Source organism: Gadus macrocephalus, chromosome 7 (genome assembly GCF_031168955.1).
Source record: "Gadus macrocephalus chromosome 7, ASM3116895v1".
NCBI lineage: Eukaryota > Metazoa > Chordata > Actinopteri > Gadiformes > Gadidae > Gadus > Gadus macrocephalus.
In genome coordinates, this window is record NC_082388.1 from 2,190,920 (window position 1) to 2,215,799 (window position 24,880).

At 44.6% G+C, this 24,880-nt stretch overlaps 2 protein-coding genes and 2 long non-coding RNA genes across 10 annotated transcripts; 2 read left to right on the forward strand and 2 right to left on the reverse strand.

The window, feature by feature from the left end:
• Positions 1-2,626: 2,626 nt before the first annotated feature.
• Positions 2,627-12,628, reverse strand: LOC132461220 (uncharacterized). Its single transcript, XR_009526555.1, has 4 exons — positions 12,200-12,628; positions 5,317-5,579; positions 3,015-3,937; positions 2,627-2,899 (listed from the first exon to the last, which is right to left on the reverse strand). It is a non-coding gene; the product is annotated as an uncharacterized LOC132461220 (long non-coding RNA).
• Positions 7,191-8,332, reverse strand: LOC132461219 (uncharacterized). The gene is made up of 2 exons (XR_009526553.1): positions 7,920-8,332; positions 7,191-7,551 (listed from the first exon to the last, which is right to left on the reverse strand). It is a non-coding gene; the product is annotated as an uncharacterized LOC132461219 (long non-coding RNA).
• Positions 12,629-13,049: 421 nt separating the features above from the next.
• Positions 13,050-19,135, forward strand: LOC132461221 (epididymis-specific alpha-mannosidase-like). Its single transcript, XM_060056272.1, is given in 6 exon segments — positions 13,050-13,405; positions 17,901-18,004; positions 18,006-18,045; positions 18,395-18,436; positions 18,438-18,510; positions 18,831-19,135. Coding segments are annotated over 6 exon segments (642 nt in total). The 5' UTR covers positions 13,050-13,249; the 3' UTR covers positions 19,058-19,135.
• Positions 19,136-21,481: 2,346 nt separating this feature from the next.
• Positions 21,482-24,554, forward strand: LOC132460743 (ETS translocation variant 5-like). Of its 7 annotated transcripts, none has more exons than XM_060055623.1 (5): positions 21,482-21,601; positions 22,838-22,970; positions 23,191-23,278; positions 23,820-23,867; positions 24,079-24,554. In XM_060055623.1, the coding sequence occupies exons 2-5, from the start codon at positions 22,923-22,925 to the stop codon at positions 24,150-24,152; spliced, it is 258 nt and encodes an 85-aa protein (XP_059911606.1). In that variant the 5' UTR covers positions 21,482-21,601; positions 22,838-22,922; the 3' UTR covers positions 24,153-24,554. The 7 variants fall into 7 exon arrangements, with proteins under 7 accessions (XP_059911606.1, XP_059911605.1, XP_059911609.1 ...); XM_060055622.1 differs by having other exon boundaries at positions 21,491-21,631; XM_060055626.1 differs by having other exon boundaries at positions 21,504-21,654; positions 22,901-22,970; positions 23,194-23,278.
• The last annotated feature ends 326 nt before the right edge of the window (positions 24,555-24,880 follow it).

Consider the following 24,880-nt stretch of genomic DNA (forward strand, 5'->3'; position numbering starts at 1 on the left):
ATATTTACAATAAAAAAACGGTGTGTTTTGTGTTTTACAGCTTAGGCAGCCACCCAAGCTGTAAAGTGCTATGGGAAACCTGTGTGTGTGTGTGTGTGTGTGTGTGTGTTTGTGTGTGTAGTTGAAACAGGGGCCGTGGAGACAATAGTCTGGTCCACACACACGTAACACTAGCGCCTGCTACCGTGTGTACGTCCACCAGGGGGCGGTATTGTGACACACACACACACACACACACACACACACACACACACACACACACACACACACACACACACACACACACACACACACACACACACACACACACACACACACACACACACCGAGCCAAGGACAGTGTTAAAGTGCTTCGACCGGAGATCACATCAGGTCAATCCCCGGTAAACGAGGGCCCTTGGACGTTAACATTTATGACCCGACCGTTCATTCGTTCTTTCAATCGTGTCCGAGTTTTGATTTAGTGCGCCTAATTACGTCGGTGATTATTAGGCAGTAACGTCGGTGCCAAACACGTGAACTCATTGCACTTGGGAATGCAGTTGCTCAATTAAATAAGTAATAAGATAATAAGATAAGATATAACTTTATCAATCCCCCTTAGGAGAAATTTGTTTGTTGCAGCAGCAGTGGAAGGACACAGGACAAAAAAACAATGTAATAAATACAATAAATAAATACAAAGTGCTAATGCATAAATAGACGCTTATTTAATAGGGACAAAAACAAGACAAACAGAACCAACATCAAGATGGGTGATGCATATACACATATATACGCAGTGCCGCTGCTAGCTATTTTGGGGCCCTAAGCATAACTCCTTTATGGGCCCCCCCCCCCCCCCCCGAATTCCCCCTACCAGCCCCCTGCGCTGAATTGTTGACCGGGGGGGGGGGGGGGTGGTAGCAAACAACTTATTGCCATGGGCCCCCCCTCTGCCTTGGGCCCCCCCACAACTGTCTCACTTTCCCCCGCAGTCCGTCGGCCCTACACACAAGTATTGGAATGTCCAAAAACTTTTAAATTAAATGGTTATCCGTAAATACAAACTTAAAACCAGAAGTATACAAGTAAGAATTATTATTATTATTTTATTTTTTTGGGGGCCCCCTCAGGACTTGAGGCCCTACGCGCAGCGCATAGTGCGCGTTATGGGAGCGGCGGCACTGTATATACGCATACCTAAACACACACACATGCATATGCAAACACGTAGACATACACAAACACAATCATCATCAGGCACTGTTGAACAGCCTAATGGCTGCCGGCACAAAGGAGCACCTGAAGCGCTCCGTCTTGCACCCTAATGCAGGTTATTTAAAAAATGAAGAACGTTTAAAGAAGACGAATCAGAATCCGAGTTTTATTTTAACTCATCTTATTGTACAAATACACAAGAGTAAAATTCCAAGGCGTGGTCCCTCAACAGCCACATAGCAATAACAATACAAGATAAAGCAAAGATAAGTAAAAAATGACTGACTTGAATGATACTGTTATTTCTGTCATGTGAAGTGTAACTTCAAGAATGTTCTATTCACTGTCCTGGTGGTTCAGTGGTGGGAGAGTTGGTTGACTCTCTGTCGGCCAGCTTTCCGAGCCAAACTGACATGAGGAGTCGATGGATTGTGAACATACGCCGGGATGCATATGTCATCACCACTCACTCCAAGGTCTGTAGCAGACACTTTAGTCCCGACAAGTTGATTGAGCCAACTACTCCTCAGGGTCGAAGGAGACTTGCAAAAGGTGCCGTAGCGACCCTTTTTGAGTGGAACCAGTATACAGTCGAAACCCCAAGGCGCGGCGTGTGGGAGAGAGTTGATCGGTTCGTCGAAACTGCCCCTCCGGAAGATGAAGTTGATCTCCTATTCAACGATCAAGACTACCGCTCTCTCTGAACCGACTGCCATGGATATGTCCGCATCCGCTGCTGAAAGCGTCTCAAATGAAGTACAGGCAGGGCCGTTGCACCAAGTCCTGGGCCCCTACACAAAAGGTACTGATGGGCCCCCCTGCGCTGAATTGTTGACGGGGGGGGGGGGGGGGGGTGGAAGGAGCAATTGTTGACGACGACGACGGGGGGGGGCGCTAGTACTATGGGCTGGTAGTTAATTTTTATTTTTTTTATTTTTTTGTGGGCCCCCCCTGGGCTGTGGGCCCCTAGAATCGTCATCACCTTTCACCCCTTTACGACGGCCCTGAGTACAGGAGCTGAGAAAGGAGCTACAGGAGTTACGTCTCCAGCGAGAGTTTGGACTGCAGCGGTTTGCTGGCTCCGACGCAGACATCCGAATTTACACAAGGGAAGTCACTTTTTCACGGTCACATTTTTTGTATTAGTCTGTTATTAGCCTAGTCCCTACGTGACGGGGATATGTGTCAGTCAGGGACATTGTTGGTTAGAAAATAGCTTTACGTTACAGATTAATTTATAGTACTGTACCAAATTATTTCTTAATAGGTCTGTGAATGATTAATAGGACACAAGTAGTGGCATGTTGAGAGATGGTGTAATTGGAGTTTGGAGTTGGAGTTTATATATATGAATGTGACCACACCAATAGTACAAAAACAAACAACATTTATGATACAGATTTGTGTAAAGACTTACAGAGACATGTTTCCAGTTCAAGTCTACAAAAGTTTATTTTTAAATGGTTGAAAAAAGTCATGTTATTATTCTATGAGATGAAAATAGGAGCACTGAAGCGCCAGCGCCAGAATGTGACCGTCTCCAACTCCACCAATGCTGGTCCTAGAACAAAATACTATTAATAAACAATTGTAAAAATGTATGAATTGAGCAGGTAACACCCTACTTATCTACATGCAAGTACACGGCAAACCACCAAACCGCGCCTCCCAAAGATACGGCCCGGACAAGAACACTACTCTAAAAAGAGAGCACAGAGAACACATTAGGGCATTGGATATCCACACAGATCAGGTTGTCTTACAGGAAGTTGGTGCAGTTATTGAACTGCACCCAAAGAGGAAACTAAACAAACCTGTCAGCTGAGTGCCAGGGATTAGTTACGACGCCATCCGGTAGAGCAACCGTTGCATAGTGGCACAAGTCACAATACAGGTAAAAGGGAGGTGACTGAGGCTGAAACAGATATATGGGAGAAATACAGGTCACCCTGCTACATAATATATATATATATATTATATATACGATAAAATCTTAATCTTAGTAGTTACTGTTGACATTATTTTGGTAACAATGTATACTTTTGATGTACACTTCTAATTGAAAAATTTTATGCGATGTCTTTTGTGAATAGATTTGCCAGCTACAACCATCTGATAGCTTTTTGGTCTTTGATTGAGCCTTCTCTACAAGATGGTCCGTGTTTCCAGAGCCAAATCAGCTGCCCAGAAAAAAGAAGTGGTCGCACCTGCACGTGCATCAACAGTACTTTATAAGTAGTTACAGATGTAATTATACGTGATGCCATTGCATTTGTATTTGTTGTTTTTGAGCTATACTTTTTTTCTTTTCCTCTCAGAGAGAGCTGCTCCAGCCCATAGATTAACTCTTTCTTTTTTCATCACTGGGGTGATGAATCACAAAGCTTGATCTAAGAGAAAAAGGTAAATCATTAGAAATATAACCTCAGCATCATGGGTGTAAAAAACAACTTGTTTCTTATGAAGGTAAGTACTTCAACTGTGCTAGAAAAAGCCTACCACCCGGAATGCTTACTGTTATATTCTCTCCCTCTTAAAATAAAGATGTGTTTTATTTTTAAAGCGGACTCCAAGAATCACAATTATTCCAATGTACCTGTACTTCTGCTGTGCAAACGACAATAAATATCTTGTTTATTGAAAAGTTGTAGCCTTGTACTCATTACCTTGACCAGATTGAATTGTGTGTGAAAAACAGGGAGACATGAAAAACATTCAAGTTGTTGGCCCTTGAGGACTACACTTACTGTCCGTCCACACCAGAAGCGAATTGAGCGACCAAATCGCCGGAAGTCATTCACTTTCTATGGGCAAGAGCGACCAGAGCGACCAAAGCGACCAACGCTACCAGCGGCCAAAGTTGAGCGACCAGAGCGTCAAAAAGAAGTTGACAACTTTTTAACTTTATGCAAATGACTATTATTCGCTTCAGCGACCAAACACTGACAGCCAATCGGAATGTAGACGCTCTTCGCTTGCGTGGATCCCAGGGAACATCGGCAGGCACTTTGGTTCCTACCTACCTTTATTCACTCACTGAACAAAATGTCGGCTGAAGTATAATCGCGGCTGTAACTGGGCACCCGGTGTTGTACGAACCCACCCTTTTTCAGTTCAGAGATCGAAACGCCATAGTGGTTTGGATATCAAGTGATGATAAGCGGGAGTATTTATAGGCTACATCTAGAACGTTCGTATTTAAGCGGGAATCATTATAATTTGCTCTGCATGCCACCAATCTAACCAACCAATCGCGTGTAGCATGCTTTAAACAAAACCAAAATAGTAGGCCTATTTGAAATCGTCACATAAACAAACTAATCGACAAGACGAGGGATAAATGACAAGGGATATATCTCTTGTCTTTTATCCCTCTATTCCCCACTATTCACGGAGCCTGAGGTGAATAATTTTTAATTAAATAGTCTAGATAGATAGATAGTCAAGTCTTTATTAATACCAAACGACACAAATCGTCGGGAATCCATTTAGGTGGTTCGTCCCACACAGGACAGTAGCCTACAATACCACACAGAACAAGTCTGACTGGATAATACACACAATACATCACATTAAAACTAGACACGCGTTGATAGATAGATAGACAGAAAGGCCTAGATAGATAGATAGATATGTTCCATTATTTGCCTTGCGGAGCCAACCAGTCCTGTGCACGTATGCAAATTAGCCATGTGTCCCAACGTCTATTTGTTTTGAATGCGACGAATGAGTGCAGATCATGATTTGCAGATCCAGATCAGTGAAACATATTTTAACTACTACAGCACGCAGGGTTTTTTGTTCTCGGTTGTAATTAGCCTACATTTTAAGATTTTTTTTATATTGGGGGGAATCACTGTCCTACTTGTTGTCGAAGCACTTTATCGAACAAGCAAAACCGTCTCGGCAATATGGCCAAGGTGTATGGGAGAGTTCACTATTTGATGTGGCTGTCTGTAGGGCCTACTAAACGCATACGGTTCCTTTAAATGCGTCTGCATAATTGAATTGTACGTCATGAGCGACTTGAGCGACCAAAGCGAACAGAAAAATTCGCAGCGAAACTTTGTGAGCGACCAGAGCGTCTTTGACGCTTTGGTCGCTCCTGGTGTGGACGTACAGTTAGCTACTGCTTAACCGAACAAACACCACTGAACAGGGATGAACACAGCTTCCTGCCTAGACTCTAAAACTGTGGTGCCTCGCTCTTCCCCATCGACCTGTAGCACAAGGCTCTCACGCTGACCTGCACTGTCAGCTTGTCTTTATTGGACACTGAATGAAATAACACATACAAATTCATTAAGCTTCAATTGTACTGGGTTACTCGCATCATCACATCTATAACATGTTACCACATGGAAAGAAACGTTAGGTAGCTAAGTAATGCAGGGTTGTCAACAGTCACGCCCCTGGCGTGACTCTCACGCTTTCACCATCAATCTCACGCTGTCACGCACACGCAAGAAATGTCACGCCAAAATAAAAAATCCTCCCGTTCATTTTCTGCGGGAGCAGACTAACAGCTGTTACTGTAACATCTACCTACCTACAACGTGATCACGGCAGTATTCTCTGATCGTTGATTCGCTGAAAACGCACCTGATACTAAGTTGCGTTTGAAAAGGTCAGAGAGAGTTCAGAGCCGGAGTCGGAGCCCACTGATGCGCGTTTGGGGATGGGTCGGTCGCGACCGATTCGTTCACAACGAACGAATCCCGAACGTGAACGACAAGAACTTGTTCCCTAAAACAAGAAGAACTGGTTCTTTGATTCTTTTTTATTTTTTAACATAAAACAAAAATATGGTCGCGTAAATAAAATATACAAACGAACAGAGCTTCGTCTCCCCGCGACCTTATATCGATTGAGTCTACAACGTTCTCAAAGATTCAGCCAATGAGAGGTAGCAATGGTGTTGCCATGGCACCTGGGTAAACAAATGACAAGGCGGTACCGTCGAATTTGCGCGCTTTCTCTGTCTGACGTATCTTGGGTCATACCATTCGACGTGGGGCCACTAATATATCCCCCTAAATTTCCGAAAATAGACTTGACCTCCATCTGTTTATTGGATAAACGCATTTCCCAATCCCAGGAGCCTTTGCTCCATTCTACATCAATTCAAGAACAAACAAAGAAATTAAACTGCAGTTCATATTTTTTATTTATGACCATGAAAGTTCTATAATGCCTGAATTATGAAGAATTAAATGTAGAGTAAAATAAAAATTATAAATATAAAACCATGAATGACATATAGAGAGTAAGCAAGTGGTATAAATATTGGTGGGACGTTTGGATATACTAAATAGCAGGGGTGGCCAACCAGTCAGAGACTAAGGCCCAATCCCATTTCTAGCCCTTACCCCTTCCCCTTACCCCTTCCCCCTTCCCCTTGCCCCTCAATACAGAGGGGTAAAACGTTCCCCTAAGAAATGGGACGCCCCTCCATTACGTGGCTTCATCGTCGCTGACTGCTATGTCAACAGAAGCCGCAGTAGGCATGTTTCAGATCAAGCATACGTTGCGTTGCGTTGCCTCACATAACCTAATGAATTAGTGGATAAAAACGTCAGAAATGCTGGCGTTAACTTCCCTATGTGATGCGACGCGTCACATGGCTTTAAAAACTCGCTGGATCTCCATTGTAACTCTGTCCGTCTGCTTTTCTGTGCATATGCTCTTTCAAATAAATGCAGACATAAGACACTCCCCTCAACATATCAAAACATTGCCATAGGATAGGATAGGATAGGATTTTATTTGTTGTCATTGCACATACACACAGGTACACACAGGTGCACACAGGTGCAACGCCAAACCACTCCCCAGGGAAACAAAAGGCATGCCATAGGGAACAACGAAACCAACTTACTTAGGAACCAATATTTGGTGGAGTTCACATAAAAAAAGGTATGAACAATGATAAAAAATAAAATAAAATAAAATAAAATTTAGCTTGGCCACCCACACACACACACACACACACACACACACACACACACACACACACACACACACACACACACACACACACACACACACACACACACACACACACACACACACACACACACACACACACACACAAAAATACTAAATTACAACAAAAACAATGGTCTCGTTTGGTTGATACATTCATTAGGCAATTGGTATAATGACACAGACATTCAGTGGGCTATTGAGCTCAACACAGAAATACCAAAGTAGAAAACAGACGCAAGAATGAAAAGATTGAACAACGTAAGACTCACTCCCACTGTTTTCTGGCGATCATTTTCGATTTTAGGAACTCATTGTCCCTGGTCCCCCTGAAATTAATGAGCCGTCTGGTCTCCTGTGGTGTCCCTGAGGTAAAGCTGGAAAGGAAATCTTCAGTTTGACAGGCGAGCGATGTAGCCTAGGTGGCAGCTTTACCGATATCAAAGCAGTGCGCCGGTATAATCAACCAAGGAATAGTAGTAGTAAGCATATCCACTGCACACAAATGTTACTTGAAACCTTAACATGTCATGTCAAGGGATATCGGATATCTATCTCAACAAATAGCGATAGCGGAACACATTAGCATCGGCTTCTAGTGATTCAAAACAAACTTGACTAGTGAATCAAAACAAACTTGACTAGTGATTCAAAACTAACTTCACAATTAAAAACCGCTCGAAAATAGTATTATTACACCAGTCTGCCGTAATTAAAGTGCTGAAAATACTTACATTTGTGCGTGTCCTTCGCTTGAGCCATCGCTGCTGTTTGTTTATTTGGCGATTTCGGTTGGCCACTAGAGAGCGCTAAAATCTTGTATAGTTCAACGGTTATTTACCGTTATGTCATGTTTTATATCGAGCTCAGAGATCGCATTGTCCGTGTATGACTTCGAGCTGAATATACTGTCAACTTTACATCATGAGTCCGAATGATAACAACTAGTAAAAATGCATTTTCGGCCGGATTTTCCTCGAAGCCCTCCCTTTGAAGTGTGGTCCTTGGATAGCTTCGTTTCAAGCTACGTTTTCGCTTCGTTTCAAGGGCTACGTAGCCTTTTGTCTTCGCCCTACCCCTTAACCAAAATGAGAATTGGGACACCCTTACCCCTTCAAACCAAGGGGGAGGGGTAAGGGGGAGGGGTAAGGGGGAGGGGTAAGGGGTAGAAATGGGACGCACCCTAAGAGCCACATTTTTTACTGTTACTGCAAAGAGCCACATCATACACACGGGTACACATGAACATCCCCCCATCCCTTCCACACACACACACACACACACACACACACACACACACACACACACACACACACACACACACACACATCTCTGCTCAGCCAGATTTACTGTAAATGTCACACAACCAACATAATGACAGAAATGGACTCCTACAGTACGAAGACCACAGGCCAGTCATTTGCAACAATGAACATTGTGTGCACTGCCTCACACACAAACTCTCAGTTCAACCAAGTCCACAAAAAATATATATAACAATAGCGTTTTTCACTATTATACATGTTACTCAGTGGGACTTCTGGCATTCCTTGCTTTGAACAATTTTAAAAAAATTTCCACAGAGAACATTGTGTGCACTGTCTCACACACACACTCTTAGTTCAACCAAGTCCACAAACAAAAATTTTAAATAGCGTTTTTCTCTTATATACATGTTACTTAGTGGGACTTCTGGCATTCCTTGCCTTGAACAATTTTAAACAATGTTTAACAATGAACAACAAGTCCACAAACAAAAATATAACAATTTACAATAGCGTTTTTCTCTTACTTTGCATGTTGCTTAGTGGGACTTCTGGCATTCCTTGCCTTGAACAATTCTCTTGAAATCTGGCTTGTATTCCGTTGTTGCCACTCGAAGCTATTCTCTCACATGTGTGTCAGTCCGAACAGAGCGATGCTTTGATTTCACGTGTTTAAGGGTAGAGAACACAGACTCGCAGACGTATGTTGACCCAAACATTGACATTATCATGAGCGCAGCCCGTTTGACATTGGGATATTTTTCCATTGGCACACTTTTCCAGAACTCAATGGTCCCTTCCCTTAAAGCAGGTTTAAGTTGGTCCTCCTCACAAAGATCGATCATCTCCAACTCAGCCGCAGCCTCATCTGTGACTAGTGGGGCTTTCAAACAGTCTGTCTCCGCATTGAACGGGTCGACGAGGAACGTAATCTGTGGCCTTTTCAGTTGTAGATCACAGAACCGGGTCACAAAGCTCTCGTGCAGGTTTTCAACCAGCGTTGCATATCTGGCTTTTTGCTCTTTCAGGGCGGCGCAGCAGGTGTCTTGCCCATTGGATTTTAGCAGAGCGGGAAAATGCGCTAAATCTCCCCTTTGAATATGCGTCTTGAACAGCTTCAGTTTGTTGACAAATGCAAACACACTTTGCACCAGGTCAGGCAGCATGTGTAACTTACCCTGCAGGGTCAGGTTCAGTCTGTCCAAGTGACACAGCATGTCGACCAAAAAGGCCAGATCCATAATCCACTTGGGGTCAGAGAGCTCGGGATAGTCCTTGTCCTTCTCTTCCATGAACAGTTTCACGGCATCCAAAAGCTCAAAGAAGCGAGAAAGTACCTTGCCTTTTGACAGCCACCTCACAGTGCAGTGCAGCGGCAGGTCACCTGGAAGCCCTTGGTCCAGCTCAGCGATGAGATTCTTGAATTGCCTGTGGTTAAGCGCATGTGTGCGGATGTAGTTGACGATTTCCATCACGGGCTTCATGACGTTGTCTAAATTCAGTGATTTAGAGACAAGTTGCTCCCTGTGGATTATACAATGGAAATTCCAAAACTCTGGAAATGTGTGGTCAGCTCTGCACAGCCCCACAAGCCCTTTCAAAGAGCCGATCATGGCAGGTGCTCCATCCGTGGCCATTGCAGTCAGTTTTGGTATCGGGAGACTTGCTTTCGCAAATGCAGCCATCATCGCTTCTTTTACATCTATTCCACGGGTTCGGTCCTTCAATGGCACAATGTCAAGGAGTTCTTCTCTGATATGACACTCACTTGATACCGACCGTGCAAATATTGCCAACTGTGGCTTGTCCTGAATGTCGCAAGACTCGTCCAATGCGACACTAAAATATTCGCATTCTTGAAGATCGGAGTGCAACTGCGATTCAATAGCCGTGTTAATGTCCGATATTCTGCGTTCAACAGTGTGGCGGGACAGTTGGACGTCTGACACCATTCGTTTTAGTTTGTCGTTTTCAGGAGACAAGATTTTAACAACGTCACTGAGGCATTTTTTTACAAACTCCCCTTCATTGTATGGCTTTTTAGCTCGTGCAATGTTCCAAGCCAGTTGATAAGATGCCAGCGTTAGAGTCTCTGAGTGCGTCGTAGATTTTTGGAACATCTGTGTCTGCTTTTCTGCCTGCCTTTTCAAAGCGATTAACTTGTGCTTGCGAAGTTCAGTCCCTTTCCGAAATTCCTGGTGGAAGTTAGCATGGAGTGAGCTGAAGTGGCGCTGAAGATTTGAAGCCTTGAATTGCGCTAATGACACCTGGCATATAAGGCAGAATGGCTTCCCATTACGTTCAACAAAAAAATATAAACTCTCCCACTGTCAAAAACGTCCTGTGTTCCTCTTCATATTTTCTTTTTGCTGTGCATTTTTTACCTACCATTTTTGGAGCGTAGCCTACATGACGCAAATTGTTTACTCATGGGAAGGAGCTCTGTCACGTTAAAATTGTACCGGGGGCGAAAATTGTACCGGCCTACGTCATCAGTTGTTGACATCTTGACAACTGATTTGATTGGGTTGTCCGTTGCCGGGCAGGTTTCAAAAAACATTCGGCTCATGTTTCCAAAGACGAAATAACATAACACAGATAACGGATCGCTAGATAACACTTGTTTTTACTTTATATTTGTATTGTATTGAATTGTTTAATCAAATTTAGCTAGTAAACTGAGTGTTTAAAGCACGTTTCAAAAACCTGTCTTGTCACGCTCAATGAAGGAGTGCAATGAACGAGCGTCCTTCGACGCGATCGCCCGTTGCCAGGCAACAAATGATCGCGTCGTCTGTTGCCAGGCAGGTTTGGAATTTGTCAACAACTGATGACGTAGGCCGGTAAAATTTTCACCCCCGGTACAATTTTAACGTGACAGCTCCTCCAAGCTGAGCAGGCCGTTTTATGTTGCATCAACACCAAACGTTTGTGAACGTTATTTTGCGTCATCAATTAAAACGTTTGCGAACATGCACACACATACAAAAAAAAAAAAAAAAAATATATATATATATATATATTTAACACAAAATTTGATGTGAACTGAAGAGCCGCACGAAACGAGGCAAAGAGCCGCAGGTTGGCCACCCCTGCTATATAGTATATCTTGTCGATTTTCATGGGGGGTAGAGCCTAGCCCTGGGTATGTCTTGGAAATCGTAAGAATCGGGCAAGTAGCACTTTCATATTCCCCAAATTATTCAAATCGGCCCAGATTGTGTTGAGCATGCCTCACTTGAATGCTGAGCGAACTTATTGGCCTAAACAAGACTGACACCAGAAACCTTGAAGGCACCCTGTCGTCAATTATGACCATGAAAATGAGCAGCCTTGAACCCTGCTTCAGATACAAACCTCCTGCAGAGGTTGTGAAGCAGGCCAAAACTGCCCCTGTGGCATACAACAGGCCTAATATGTAACTTCTATGTTCTGCCTCTGCTGCGGAGTGTACACGCACACACACACACACACACACACACACACACACACACACACACACACACACACACACACACACACACACACACACACACACACACACACACACACACACACAGCCCACTGTAGTGGGCTGTGTGGGGGGATGTCTTTATTTGAGATGCCTGTCTTTATTTTGTAATACTGCAATCAATAAATGAATTGTACATTTTGAAAAAAAAAATTAAGGTTAAGGGTTGTCCAAAAAATTAGCCGCTCACACTAATATTTTAGAGTCTCACTCCAGCCAAAGTCCCAAAGTTGGCAACCCTGGTAATGTTACTTTTATATACACAAAACCGTGGCTGTACTTAAACTATTATTACTCAACACAACAGGCAAACATCAAGGCTGATATAAAACACTCGTTAAGAAATCTTGTTGGCGTTTGCTGTTCCTGCGTCGTAATACACGTTCGACAGTGACAGTTAACTGACAGATTAGACTTTGACAGTAGCTAGCGTCTGTTAGACGTCGTTTTCTTACCTTCGTAGCTGTGAATGAAGTTCGAAGCATACAGCCTAAACCCCTTCTCCAATTTGCTTGTCGGAGTTTTTGTTTCCCGACATAAACGATGCACATCTGTGATATTTATTGTCGGCAGCTCCTGTAAACACCGGGTGTAGAACGTTGCCATCTTGGAACCGGAAGCTGATGAGCTGTATTACGGCGAATCAGGAAGTGCTTGTGCAAGTAGCCTATTTGCACAATTGACCACTGGGTGCTCTTAGCCAAAAGCCATTTCAGCCCAGATATATGATGGATAGATTAGTCACACACAACACTAAGGGGGGTGGTGCTGAAATGGGCCTCTAGATGTACACCAAGTTGTTTTAATAACATGTCAATAACATGTTGTCTCTCTCGAGATTGTCTTGATGAATCACTGAAGACCAGAGGCAGGTTATAAATGTGTTCAGAACACAATGCACCAATAGGATTAAAAAATAAATGTAGAACTTAGTCAACTCTCTCTTTGATGATGATCCTATATTATCACGTTGCCTTGACACTTGATGTCAACCCAAAGTCTGCGTCTTCCTGCATGAAGCCTGGTGGTTAACCTCTGCTTACCGACTGGTTGGATGTCAGCCTGGTTAATCCCGTCCCGGTTAAGAATTTACAAGGTACAACATCCTGGTATTATTTGGCTTCTTCATATTCCATACTCTATTTTTTTTGGACTAACTAAAGACTACGGTAGTAGTATTTTAGCGCTAAAGCGCCGCAGTGGTTTGACACTTCTGACGTTCCGTCCTGGGGGGAGTTGGTCACGTGACAATCACAAACCGGACCCAGGCCATAACAAGGAAGTGTGTATGTTTCTACTGACGTGTGGACTTCGTGTAAAGATGAAGGGTTTATCCTTCCTAACAGCGTTCCTCTTGTGCTCCTGTGCGGCTCAAGACGAGCCGATCAGGGCCTTCGTGGTCCCCCACAGCCACATGGACGTGGGGTGGGTGTACACCGTCCAGGTGGGACTTTAATAATACAATTCACTGTAAAAAATTAAGTTAAAGTCCCACTATGCAACTTCGGGCATTTCTTCGCTGTTTTCTTGGTTTTGGCACGCACATTTCTCTACACAGCGCCCCCTACAGCTTCGTAGTAGATATTTTACAACACTGTCGTAGCAACTCGTTGACGACCCTTCCCCATGCACTTCTACGTGAGCCATGTGCATTTGTTTTCAAAGAAGCCGGCGAATGCGTGGAGCCATGTCCGAAGTAGATGTTCATAAAGTGTAGGCAAGGTTATACATTTTTTAAATGGTGTATTTGTATTGCAATAAACATAAATCCATCCTTTTTTATAGTTGACGGGGAGAATTGATATCCTAGATTATAATTGTTTTATCTTAGGCTGAACAGAACAATCAGTGTAAGAGTGTTGGCCAACATAATAATCTAAATAAACAAGAACCTGGATTCGGGGATTCAGTCTGTATCTCTGGGGGACGAGACAGATGAACAGCAAAACACCCATGGAAACAAAGGTGTTTATATGGTTGCAACCAAGCAAGCTAGAAACATACAGGGCTCACAACAAAACGGTCGAGAAAACAATTTTTACAGGGCTCACAACACAATGGTTGCGCAAACACATTTGTACAGAGACTATCAACATCAAGAATACCACGAAGACAAAGTTCACCCAAGGGTACTTTCAATTTCAAAAGCAACACGGCCAAGTCGGCGTCTGATTTGCAGTCTTCTTTTTCTTTCAGTTCACGCTATTCCTGAAAAGCTTGCCCAACGTTTAATCGTGTCTGGCCTCTCTGTCGGTCAGTCTCCCTTTTCTCTTCTTCTGTTCCTCCGACATTGGGTTTCTCTGTCTCTTTTTAGTCGGCTGATCTATGATGAATGTAACAATCCCTTAGTTACTTGTGTTTATATCGAGCCGGTTCCGTGTTTGGGGGTCTGTGCCGTAAAGCAATTCGTTACTTCGCGAGACCCGAGACTCCCGCGAGAGTGCGGCGGGTCGCCGGCAGAAACATATTCCTTTTCTCCACCAAGATGCGCAAGGGGGAGTCGAAACAACGAACAATCGAACAAAAATGTATAATAGAACCATCGCAATGACTCTTGTGACGTCATCAACGTTGCATATCGGCCTGTTAAATGCCCGGTCTATTGCAAATAAATCCTTCTCTCTGAACGATCTTTTCACAAGAGAAAAGCTGGATTTAATGTGTCTTTCGGAGACATGGCAGAGAGAGGAAGAGTTTATTCATCTAAATGAACTCTGTCCAGCTGGTTGCTCTGCCGTCGGGAAGCCCCACCCCTGTCGTCGTGGGGGGGGGTCTGGCAGCTGGCTGTTGTATACAGGGACAGTTGCACATGCAAAGTGACTCAGACCCAAGAATTCACTTCATTTGAGTCTCAGATGGTCAGGGTGGGTTCTTCAAATCCATTCTACTGTGTGTCAATCTACCGTCCTCCTGGCCCTGCTGCTGTGTTCTTGAAGGATTTTAGTGACTTTTTATCCTCCATAATAAAGTTGGAATCTGTTCTAATCCTTGGAGACTTTAACCTTCATGTTGATGACAGGTCATCTTGCTCCGCAAAGGAACTCTTAACATTGACTGAAGCTTTTAATTTTGAGCAACATGTTTCTGAGCCTACACACCAGAAAGGCCACATTTTAGATTTAGTTTTTACTCTTGGCCTGGACATTTTAAATGTGTCTGTACAGGACGTCCATCTGAGTGATCATTGTTTTGTTTTGTTTGATCTGCACTTCAGCCCTGAGCCTAAGCCCTTAGAAGTTAGGTCTCAGAGGCGTGTTATCTCTGCTAATACTGCAGACAGTTTTTCTGCTATGTTTGACCCTCTTTTACTCATGGATTGCCTCGATGTGGACAATTTTATGCACTGTTTTACCAAGCAGTGTGTTAAAATTCTGGACCAGGTGGCACCTGTTAAATCAAACTTGTCAATACAGAAAAAAGTGTGCCCTTGGACAAATGAAGATACCTTGAGTCTAAAGAGACTATGTCGAAAGACTGAGCGTCTGTGGAAAGCCACTAACCTTGAGGTGCACAGACTTTATCTCAGGGATCTTGTGTCCTCATACAATGAGATAGTGGAAAATGCCAGATCGGAGTACATTCGCCAACTGGTAACAGTAAATAAGAAAAACCCCAAAGTGTTATTTGACACTATCAATTCTCTTGTATGTTCTGCTGCGCCAGTTACCCCTGTTTTTTGTGAAGCTGACAGCAGTGCATTGTTGAGATTTTTCACTGACAAAATTAAGTTGATCAAGGAGAAAATCCCTCCCCTTTTGTGTGAAACCCCTGCTGTCATTGAGCCTGTCTCCAGCTTGTGGTCTTCATTTAAGTCTGTGACTCTTGCTGATATCTCTGCACTGGTGACCAAGATGAAACCCTCCTCTTGCTCATCTGACGTCCTTCCATGTAGGCTCTTTGTGAAAGTGTTTGATGTAATTGGCCCCTGGGTCACCAAAATGGTAAACCTCTCTCTGTCTACAGGTGTGTTTCCCAGTACATTTAAGCATGCCATAGTGGAGCCTTTACTTAAAAAAACAGGCTTAGACCCGACTGTCCTCAGTAACTTCAGGCCTATTTCAAAGCTGCCACTCTTGTCCAAGATCCTAGAGAAGGTGGTCTCTGAACAGCTGTCATTATTCCTGGATCAGGGTAACATCCATGAGACCTTTCAGTCTGGTTTCCGTAAACTTCACTCTACGGAGACGGCCTTACTGAAAGTGTCCAGTGACATTATGATGTCTGCTGATTCGGGAAAGTACACTGTTCTAGTTCTCTTAGATCTGTCCTCAGCCTTTGACACAGTTGACCACCAGATCCTGCTGAGAAGACTGAGGGATGAAGTAGGACTGTCAGGGTCAGTTTTACACTGGTTCTCGTCATACCTCTCTGGGCGTAGCTTTAGTGTCACTGTTAACCAAATAAGGTCTGAGTCAGCAGATCTGTTGTGTGGAGTCCCCCAAGGCTCCGTTTTGGGTCCTGTATTATTTTTGCTGTATTTGATCCCCTTGGGAAAAATCATCCAGGGATTTCCTGATGTTTCCTACCACATGTTTGCTGATGATATCCAGCTTTACTGTTCCTTCAAGCCAACTGAGCTCCAGAGGCTAAGTTCCTTAGTTCAGTGCTTGGTGGAGATAAAACATTGGCTGAGTGATAACACCCTGCAGCTTAATGTGGACAAAACAGAAACACTGGTTATTGCCCCTGATGATTCCATTCCAGGGATTAACCAGTACCTGGGTGACTTGGGCCAGTCTGTCAAACTTTTTGTTGAAAAAACGGTAGGCTCAACTTTTCCCTATTACAAAAAACGCTAGATGTGAACGTGGCCTAAGAAACCTGGGTGTTGTGTTTGACAAAGACATGTCATTAGTGCAGCACTGTAAACAGCTGACCAAAAATTGCTTTTTTCAACTGAGGAACATTTCGAAACTCAGAAAAATGGTGTCACAAAATGACTTGGAGCTGATCACTCATGCATTTGTGTCTTCGCGTTTAGACTATTGTAATAGTTTGTTTTCTTGTCTAAACAAAAAGGAGCTGTCTTGCCTGCAGTTAGTGCAAAACTCTGCAGCGAGAGTTCTGACTCGCACCAATAGGAGGACTCATATAACCCCTATTCTTAAAGCTCTTCATTGGCTGCCAGTTTCGTCCAGGATCAATTTTAAAATTTTGGTTTTAACGTTCAGAGCTTTGCATGGCCAGGCTCCGCCTTACATCAGTGATCTGATCCAGCCTTACACCCCATCTCGGGCTCTGAGGTCTGTGGATCAGAATCTGCTGGTGTTGCCACACACTCGTTTCCGGACCAGAGGAGACAGATCCTTCCAGGCTGTTGCTCCCAGGCTCTGGAACGATCTTCCGCTCTCTCTGCGTTCAATGGAGTCTGTTGACTCCTTCAAAAAGCAACTAAAGACCTATTTGTTTGCTCATGCTTTTGCTTAGCTGTCTTGGGGCTGCTATGATTGTCACCTAGTTGTCTTGACCTTTTAAACTTAAATTTGTATGTACTTCTTAACTGTGTATTGTTATTGTTTTTGTTTTAACTGTGAAGCGCTTTGTGACCCGGGTCTGTGAAAGGCGCTGTACAAATAAAGCTTACTTACTTACTATATTAAGGTAAATCAAGCCAAAAGAGTTGCATAGTTCCCCTTTCACTCGTGTCTGATCTCTTTTCTGGTCCATTCTTCTTTTGTTCCACCGACAGTCGCCTCTTGGGTCCCTTATCAGTCGATTGATCCATGATGAATGCAACAATTGCCTCGCAACTGGCTGTTTATATCTAGCCGGTGCCATGTTTGGGTGTGTGTCTGTGCCGTAAAGCATTTTCGAGACTACAATCTGACTACATTTTCGAGGATACTTCCGCTGCGTCACATCCGGGTTGTCGGTTGTTTTTTCAATCCTAAACAGAAATTATTATTTTTCAGCGCGCACACGCGTGCGTGTGTGTGCAGGAGAGCATGCACGCCTACGCGGCCAACGTGTACAGCAGTGTGACCGAGGATCTCTCCAGAGACGGGCGGCGGCGCTTCATCGCGGTGGAGCAGGAGTTCTTCAGACTGGTGGGAGACGGCCGCCACAGACACTCACCAGAAACAGGTAGGGGCCTATGGGCTTTAACTGGTACCCCCATGCACCAGAAACAGGTAGGAGCCTACAGGCCTATGGGCTTTAACTGGTACCCCCACACACCAGAAACAGGTAGGAACCTACAGGCCTATGGGCTTTAACTGGTACCCCCACACACCAGAAACAGGTAGGAACCTACAGGCCTATGGGCTGGTACTGGTACCCCCACACACCAGAAACAGGTAGGAACCTGCAGGCCTATGGGCTGGTACCCCCCTTTTCATTCAAGCTGGGGTTAAATCTGTATGCTGTATGTAATTGTAGTTTGGGTGTGACCTCACATTAAAAGCCTCTGTCCGTTTCCCTCCTCCTCCTCCAGGTACGACAGCTGGTGAAGGAGGGCCGTCTGGAGTTCGTTCTGGGGGGGGGGGGGGGGTCAGGTGATGCATGACGAGGCCGTCACTGACCTCGACGACCAGATCTTGCAGTTGACCGGTAACACGAAACCTACCCTCCTACATTATGTTGACCATTTGAATCATTCGGCCGACGCTTCCCTCCAGAGCGACCTGCGGTGGATTCAGACAGCGTTAAGGTAGAGGTGGGGTCTGGCTCCTGGATCAAGCAACACTCCTACAGGTCATGGTGAAGACACTGGGGATTGAACCTACAACCTTTAGGCAGGGAGTCCCTGATAACCACCACACGATCCTTTAGTAAAAGATAGATACTGAGCATTCAGTGTCTTGTTCACTTGACCGTAGCGTTGTCCCTGAACCTCTCCTCTCCTCTCCTCCCTCCTCCCCTCCCCCCAGAGGGCCATGGTTTCCTGTACGAGACGTTCGGCGTGCGCCCGACCCCTTCGGCGCCTCGGCGACCCCGCCCGTGCTCTTCGCCCTCGCCGGGTTCCACGCCCATCTCATCTCTCGCGTCGACTACGACCTCAAGGACAGCCCGCAGAGGGACAAGGCGGGGCTCTGACACAACACCCAAACCTGTGACCTACTTTGTAGAACATGGAATCAGTGTTTCAGGAATGTAGAAGAGGCTGCAGACATGGAGCTGCTCTACGGCCACACCAATCAGTCCATTACTGGGGAATTTTAGATGTTGATTAACGGGAAAAACGTCGTTAATACATGCTTTAACCTGTGCTGCATTATCATCAGCGCCATGAATTCAACATATTAATCCTGTAATTAAACAACCAGATGTGTGTGTCAGAGGCTGCACTTTGTGTGGCGGGGGTCTCCATCCCTTAGAGACCAGCAGCAGGAGATCTTCACCGACGTCATGGACCAGTTCAGCTACTGCGCCCCCTCACACCTGGCCTTCTCCAACAGGTGGGCAGGCACCGACGCAGACAGACAGAAGTGATCTTGGTCCACTTTAGAGTTTCTTGTGTGCACTGCAAGATAGGTCGATCAAAATGATACAGCCCACACTACTGCATACACACACTCAAATACACACACTACTGCATACACACAGACAAACAGTAAACACAAACACTTATTCATACACACTGTGGTAACCCAGCTCTATCAGCCCGCCTCCGATCAAGGAACAAGAGTCTCTGATGCTCAAACTGCCGACAAGGCACGTTTATTAAATCCAAAGAACGGAATAAAAGGAATCACCTGTCAATGCAAACTATAACAAATAAAGAGTCTGGGCTCCGTGAGCCACTGGGAATGCTGTGGTCGTTCCTCACACGCTGTCCCGGTATCCAGGTGAGGAGGTCCTGCCGTGGTCTCCTGTGGTCTTCTCTAGACCGGGTCCTGGGGCCAAGGTTCGTCCGGGTAGGGCATCTCGCTCCTCTCTCTGCTCCTACATGGGTCACATACCTCCTGCCTTCAGACTACGTCTCAGCTTCTCTTTTATAGCCCTCACCTGGGTCTGATTGGCCTGGTACACAGGTGTCTCCCGTTGGCGTTGAGTGGGACCTTGCCAATGCGACCCTTGGCGCCCTCTGGGGGAAAAGGGTGGTAGACTGTTTATATTACCTGCCCTCTGGGCTTCCAGGCCCGCCGTGTCGGGGCCGGGTTGCCACAACTGCTGCATACACAGAAACACACTCCTGCATATAAACACACATACACACTTAAATACACACATACTGCACACACACACACTCAAATACACACACTACTGAATACACACACACACACACACTAAATACACACACACACAATCGCACTTAAATAAACACACTACTGCACACACACACACAGACACACTCAAATATACACACTACTGCATACGAACACTACTGCACTGAAATGCACACACACACAAACACACACACATACATACATACAGTAAACACACACAAAACACACACAACTGCGCTTACATACACACACTACTGCGCTCAGACAGACACACTCAAATGCACACACTACTGCATACAGACACTACTGCACTGAAATACACACACACACACACACACACACACACACACACACACACACACACACACACACACACACACACACACACACACACACCCACCCACCCCCCCCTCGACTTCAATGGTCCAGAGATGAAACAAAGCTATCCATAATGCATCAGTCGTATGAACCGAGGCGAGGCGAGAGAGAGTTTCGTTACAAAAGATCAAAGACGCACAATCTAATACTCAGAAGAAAGGTTTGCGCCATCACTCAAATCAAATAGATATATCAAGTATGAAAGATATCGGTCGACCAATAGCTCAGGTCGAAAAAACAATTTATATTATATGATATAGGTTATACTCTTACTTAGTTATGTTATCACTAAACAGTTATTTTTGTACATATTGCAAAATATGCTCCTCATATTGCACATTTCCATTTATTTCCATTATTTGTATTTTAGTTTTGCTTTCTTTGCACTTTTGGAATTTATTTCTTGCAAATATGACTTATCTTATTTTATCCCTCTGTTCTTATTGCACGATGGGTCGGAGATTAACACAATTTTGATTAATCTGTATCCCTTCAAATTTATAATAAAGCAGACTTTGAGTTTGACTTAACATCTAATTCATGAATTTTAACACGTTCACTTATATTAGAAATATTCAATTCACTCATTAAAATAGCCTAACTCTCTCTCCACAGTTATAACAATTTAAATGCATTATTATTATTATTATTAATATTAATTAATTAAAATAAAAAAGCATGATGGTTGATGGACAAGGATAAAATCATTTGTACGAATTATCTTAATTAAATCAAAATTAATTAAATCGTTAATTAGTTGTTATCGTGATAACTTGTAATGTTGTTTTGTGGTTGCTGTTGTTGACAAAGATCCTCTGTTGACGTGTTTGTATCGGCCCCTTTAAGAGAACGCGGTCCAAAATAACATGAATGAAACGTGACCATTCATAAAAAATAGACCGAGGTCGACAAGGGCTGTCCGCCCACGGGATTGGCACCAGGGTTTGACTGGCGTTGCGCCGTAGCCAATCAGCGGCTCGCACTCCAGGATCGATGACGCAGTGCTCCATTGAGAAAAAAAAAAACCACAGCCGTGTACTGACCGAGGAGCGCAGAGAGGGAATTACGTGCTACGTGGATCCAAACTCGCAACCGTGAGTCCTGCGGACGTTTCTACTCCAGATGTGCGTTATTACCGCGTTGTAAGGTATAATATGGTGTATTTTAACGTTTATTTTGCACGAGTGGACGTGCGCTGATTTATCGCGCAATGGGCGAAACTTCAAACTCGAACGCCATTTTACGCGAATGAAAGCCACCGGACCTTTACACGCAGGGACCAAAACAGTTCGTTGCTGTTGTTTTTGTGTAGTTGTTGTGATCGCCTCCCCGTCTCGTGCACGGTGATGTATTCGAGTCCCGAGTCTTATTTTATGAATGGGTGAGGAACCGGCCCCCCACCGCGGGGGTGTCGGGTTGCAGTTCATTCACAAAGCAAGCGAGGGTGGACTTGGCACGGGTCCGAGGGAGGGAGGGGGGGAGGGGAGGTAGAGAGAGGGAGTGAGGGAGAGAGAGAGAGAGAGAGGGGGGGGGGGAGTCGAGTTGCGGTGTTTCGGAAACTTTTCATTAAAATAAAAAGATGATGATAGTTCGATGGCTTGTTTATTCAATGCGGGACGTCCCGACTAAAGACGGGTGCGTGCATTCCTGTCTGTGGACCAATCAGACGCAGGCTGCTTCCTTACGGGTTCCGAGTTGTTTTTACGCGTGGATTGCAGCCTTTAAAAAAAAGTGTTTTTCCGGTGAGTAGCCGGGTTGAGTTTGATGCCAGTGAGGCGGAGCTCAGAGCAATGTGTGTGTGTGTGTGTGTGTGTGTGTGTGTGTGTGTGTGTGTGTGTGTGTGTGTGTGTGTGTGTGTGTGTGTGTGTGTGTGTGTGTGTTGGGGGGGGGGGGGGGGGGACCGAGATGCTATTGGGTCTCCGTCGTGTTGCGGGGATGCGTTTAAGTTGATTCGGTGTCAGAGTGACAGCCAACCTTACCCTGGATGGTTGGCTGTCCTGCGCGAAGCACGAATTAAAACCATCACTGCTCCGATTTATCTGATTGAGACTTTAATAATAAACTTTGCTGCAGAAATGCAACTTAAAAATGTCCTTCCGCCCCCACGATCTCTATGAGATATGGAAAGGCAAACCTATACTGTGAAGGGTGTTACAAAGTAATAAGGAAAATACTAAATACACTCACACACAGCCGCATTCAAACACAAACAAGCACATACACACACACACACGCACACGCACACGCACACACACACACACACACACACACACACACACACACACAACTCAACAAAGCGAAGCCCTAATAGTCACCTAATGTGTTCACAGAAGGAGGTCTCTCCTCCTCCTCCTCCCCCTCCTCTCTCCCACCTGGGCCGTCTCGGAGAGAAGGAGGTGAATCTCCTCCCACAAGATGGACGGTTTCTACGACCAGCAGGTTCCGTTCCTGGACCCCCGGAGCGTGAGTGACAGCACACAATTTTATTGGCATAAAATTGTGTGCATACTTTATTAATATTAATAATAATAATTAATAGGGTTAGGGTTCGTAATCAACAATTTACACCCCCCATTAATCCCCCCCCCCCCCCCCCCCCGTTCTCGTACTATATCGTCAGGTTTTATTTTATTGTTCGGTTTATTATTTTGTACATTTGTGATGTAATATCTTTGCGTTTCAGAAGTGCCCCTCGGAGCCCCCTAGCGGCCGCTCGGCGACCGACAGGAAGCGACGCTTCGTGGACACGGAGCTGGCTCAGGAAACGGAAGGTCTGGCTCTCTAATTAATCATTAACCTAATGGGCTATGACACTGTCACTAAGGAAAGTTAACCACGGAAAAAATGCTCTGCTAGTATAGCTGTGTGTTAGCATGGAGCTAAGTGATGTGCTTATTAAACCACACACACACATAGAATCACACACACACACACACACACACACACACACACACACACACAGTATCACACACACACACACACACACACACACACACACACACACACACACACACACACACAGTATCACACACACACACACACACACACACACACACACACACACACACACACACACACACACACACACACAATAAAGTAATAAGTGTGTGTTCATGGTTTCATAACCCTGCAGTTTGTGTGACTGTGAGGGTAATTCACAGCCAGGGTCTCTTAGAAGACGAACGGATGAATCACTGAGCGCTGGTCACTGATTGGCTTGTGTGTGTGTGTGTGTGTGTGTGTGTGTGTGTGTGTGTGTGTGTGTGTGTGTGTGTGTGTGTGTGTGTGTGTGTGTGTGTGTGTGTCACTCAGATCTCTTCCAAGACCTCAGCCAGCTGCAGGAAATGTGGATCGCAGAAGGTACGCACACACAGCAACACCCAACCCCCACACACACTTAAATGCACATTAACACACACACACACACACACACACACACACAAAATCACGTATACATGCACAGCGACACACACACACACACACATAGAATTATACACACACACACACACACACACACACACACACACACACACACACACAAACTGGTTCTAACTGGTTCTTGTGTCCACAGCCCAGGTCCCAGATGAGCAGTATGTTCCAGACTTCCAGTCAGATAACCGTGAGTCCCCCTACCACTTAACTTAAACATCCCATGTCATGAAACTGTAACTTTCTAAGGTTTTCTAACATTAATATGTGTTCCCCTAGCCTACCGATGCTCCCCCAGTAGCTAGAAGTTTATTTATTACCATTCATTTATTACCTTTTTTTGATTGAAAGTCCAGTTTTGAGAAATGTCTGAGCTTGGCTATTGAATCATTATCTTCCATGTTTGCAGTCAGAAATGTTTTTTTTTTAAATAAACAAACTGATGTAGTGCACTTGACTGCTTAAAATAAGTTAACGAAGCATCCTGTAAACACAGTGGGCACACGCATACGCCCCCTTCAGTGAGGCAGAGGTACTGGCTGCCTCATTTCATGCTTTTTCAGCGCGGTTTTATGTCAGATCAGCATATTTAGTCTTGCTGCAAGACTAAATATGTTATAACCAGTTTAAGTAAAGTGCGATCATACAATAAAGGTGTCTACAAACATTACATTGGAGACAATGGTGAAAAAGCAAACTGGGTTGAGCGCATGCGCTCTACCCAGTTTGTGAGGGATTGCGCAATTCTCGGTGGGGCAGCACTGCTCGATGCCTCAGCCGGCCTCAGCTCGCGTATTTCCCCTCAGGAATAAAAATGATGACAATTATTGGAATTATTGGTACATAAATAACACTCTGACCACAGATCAGTAGACAAATACCAATATATAATATTTTCTTATTTTTTTTAATTTTATCATGATTAGTTTTTTTGCTTTTCATGA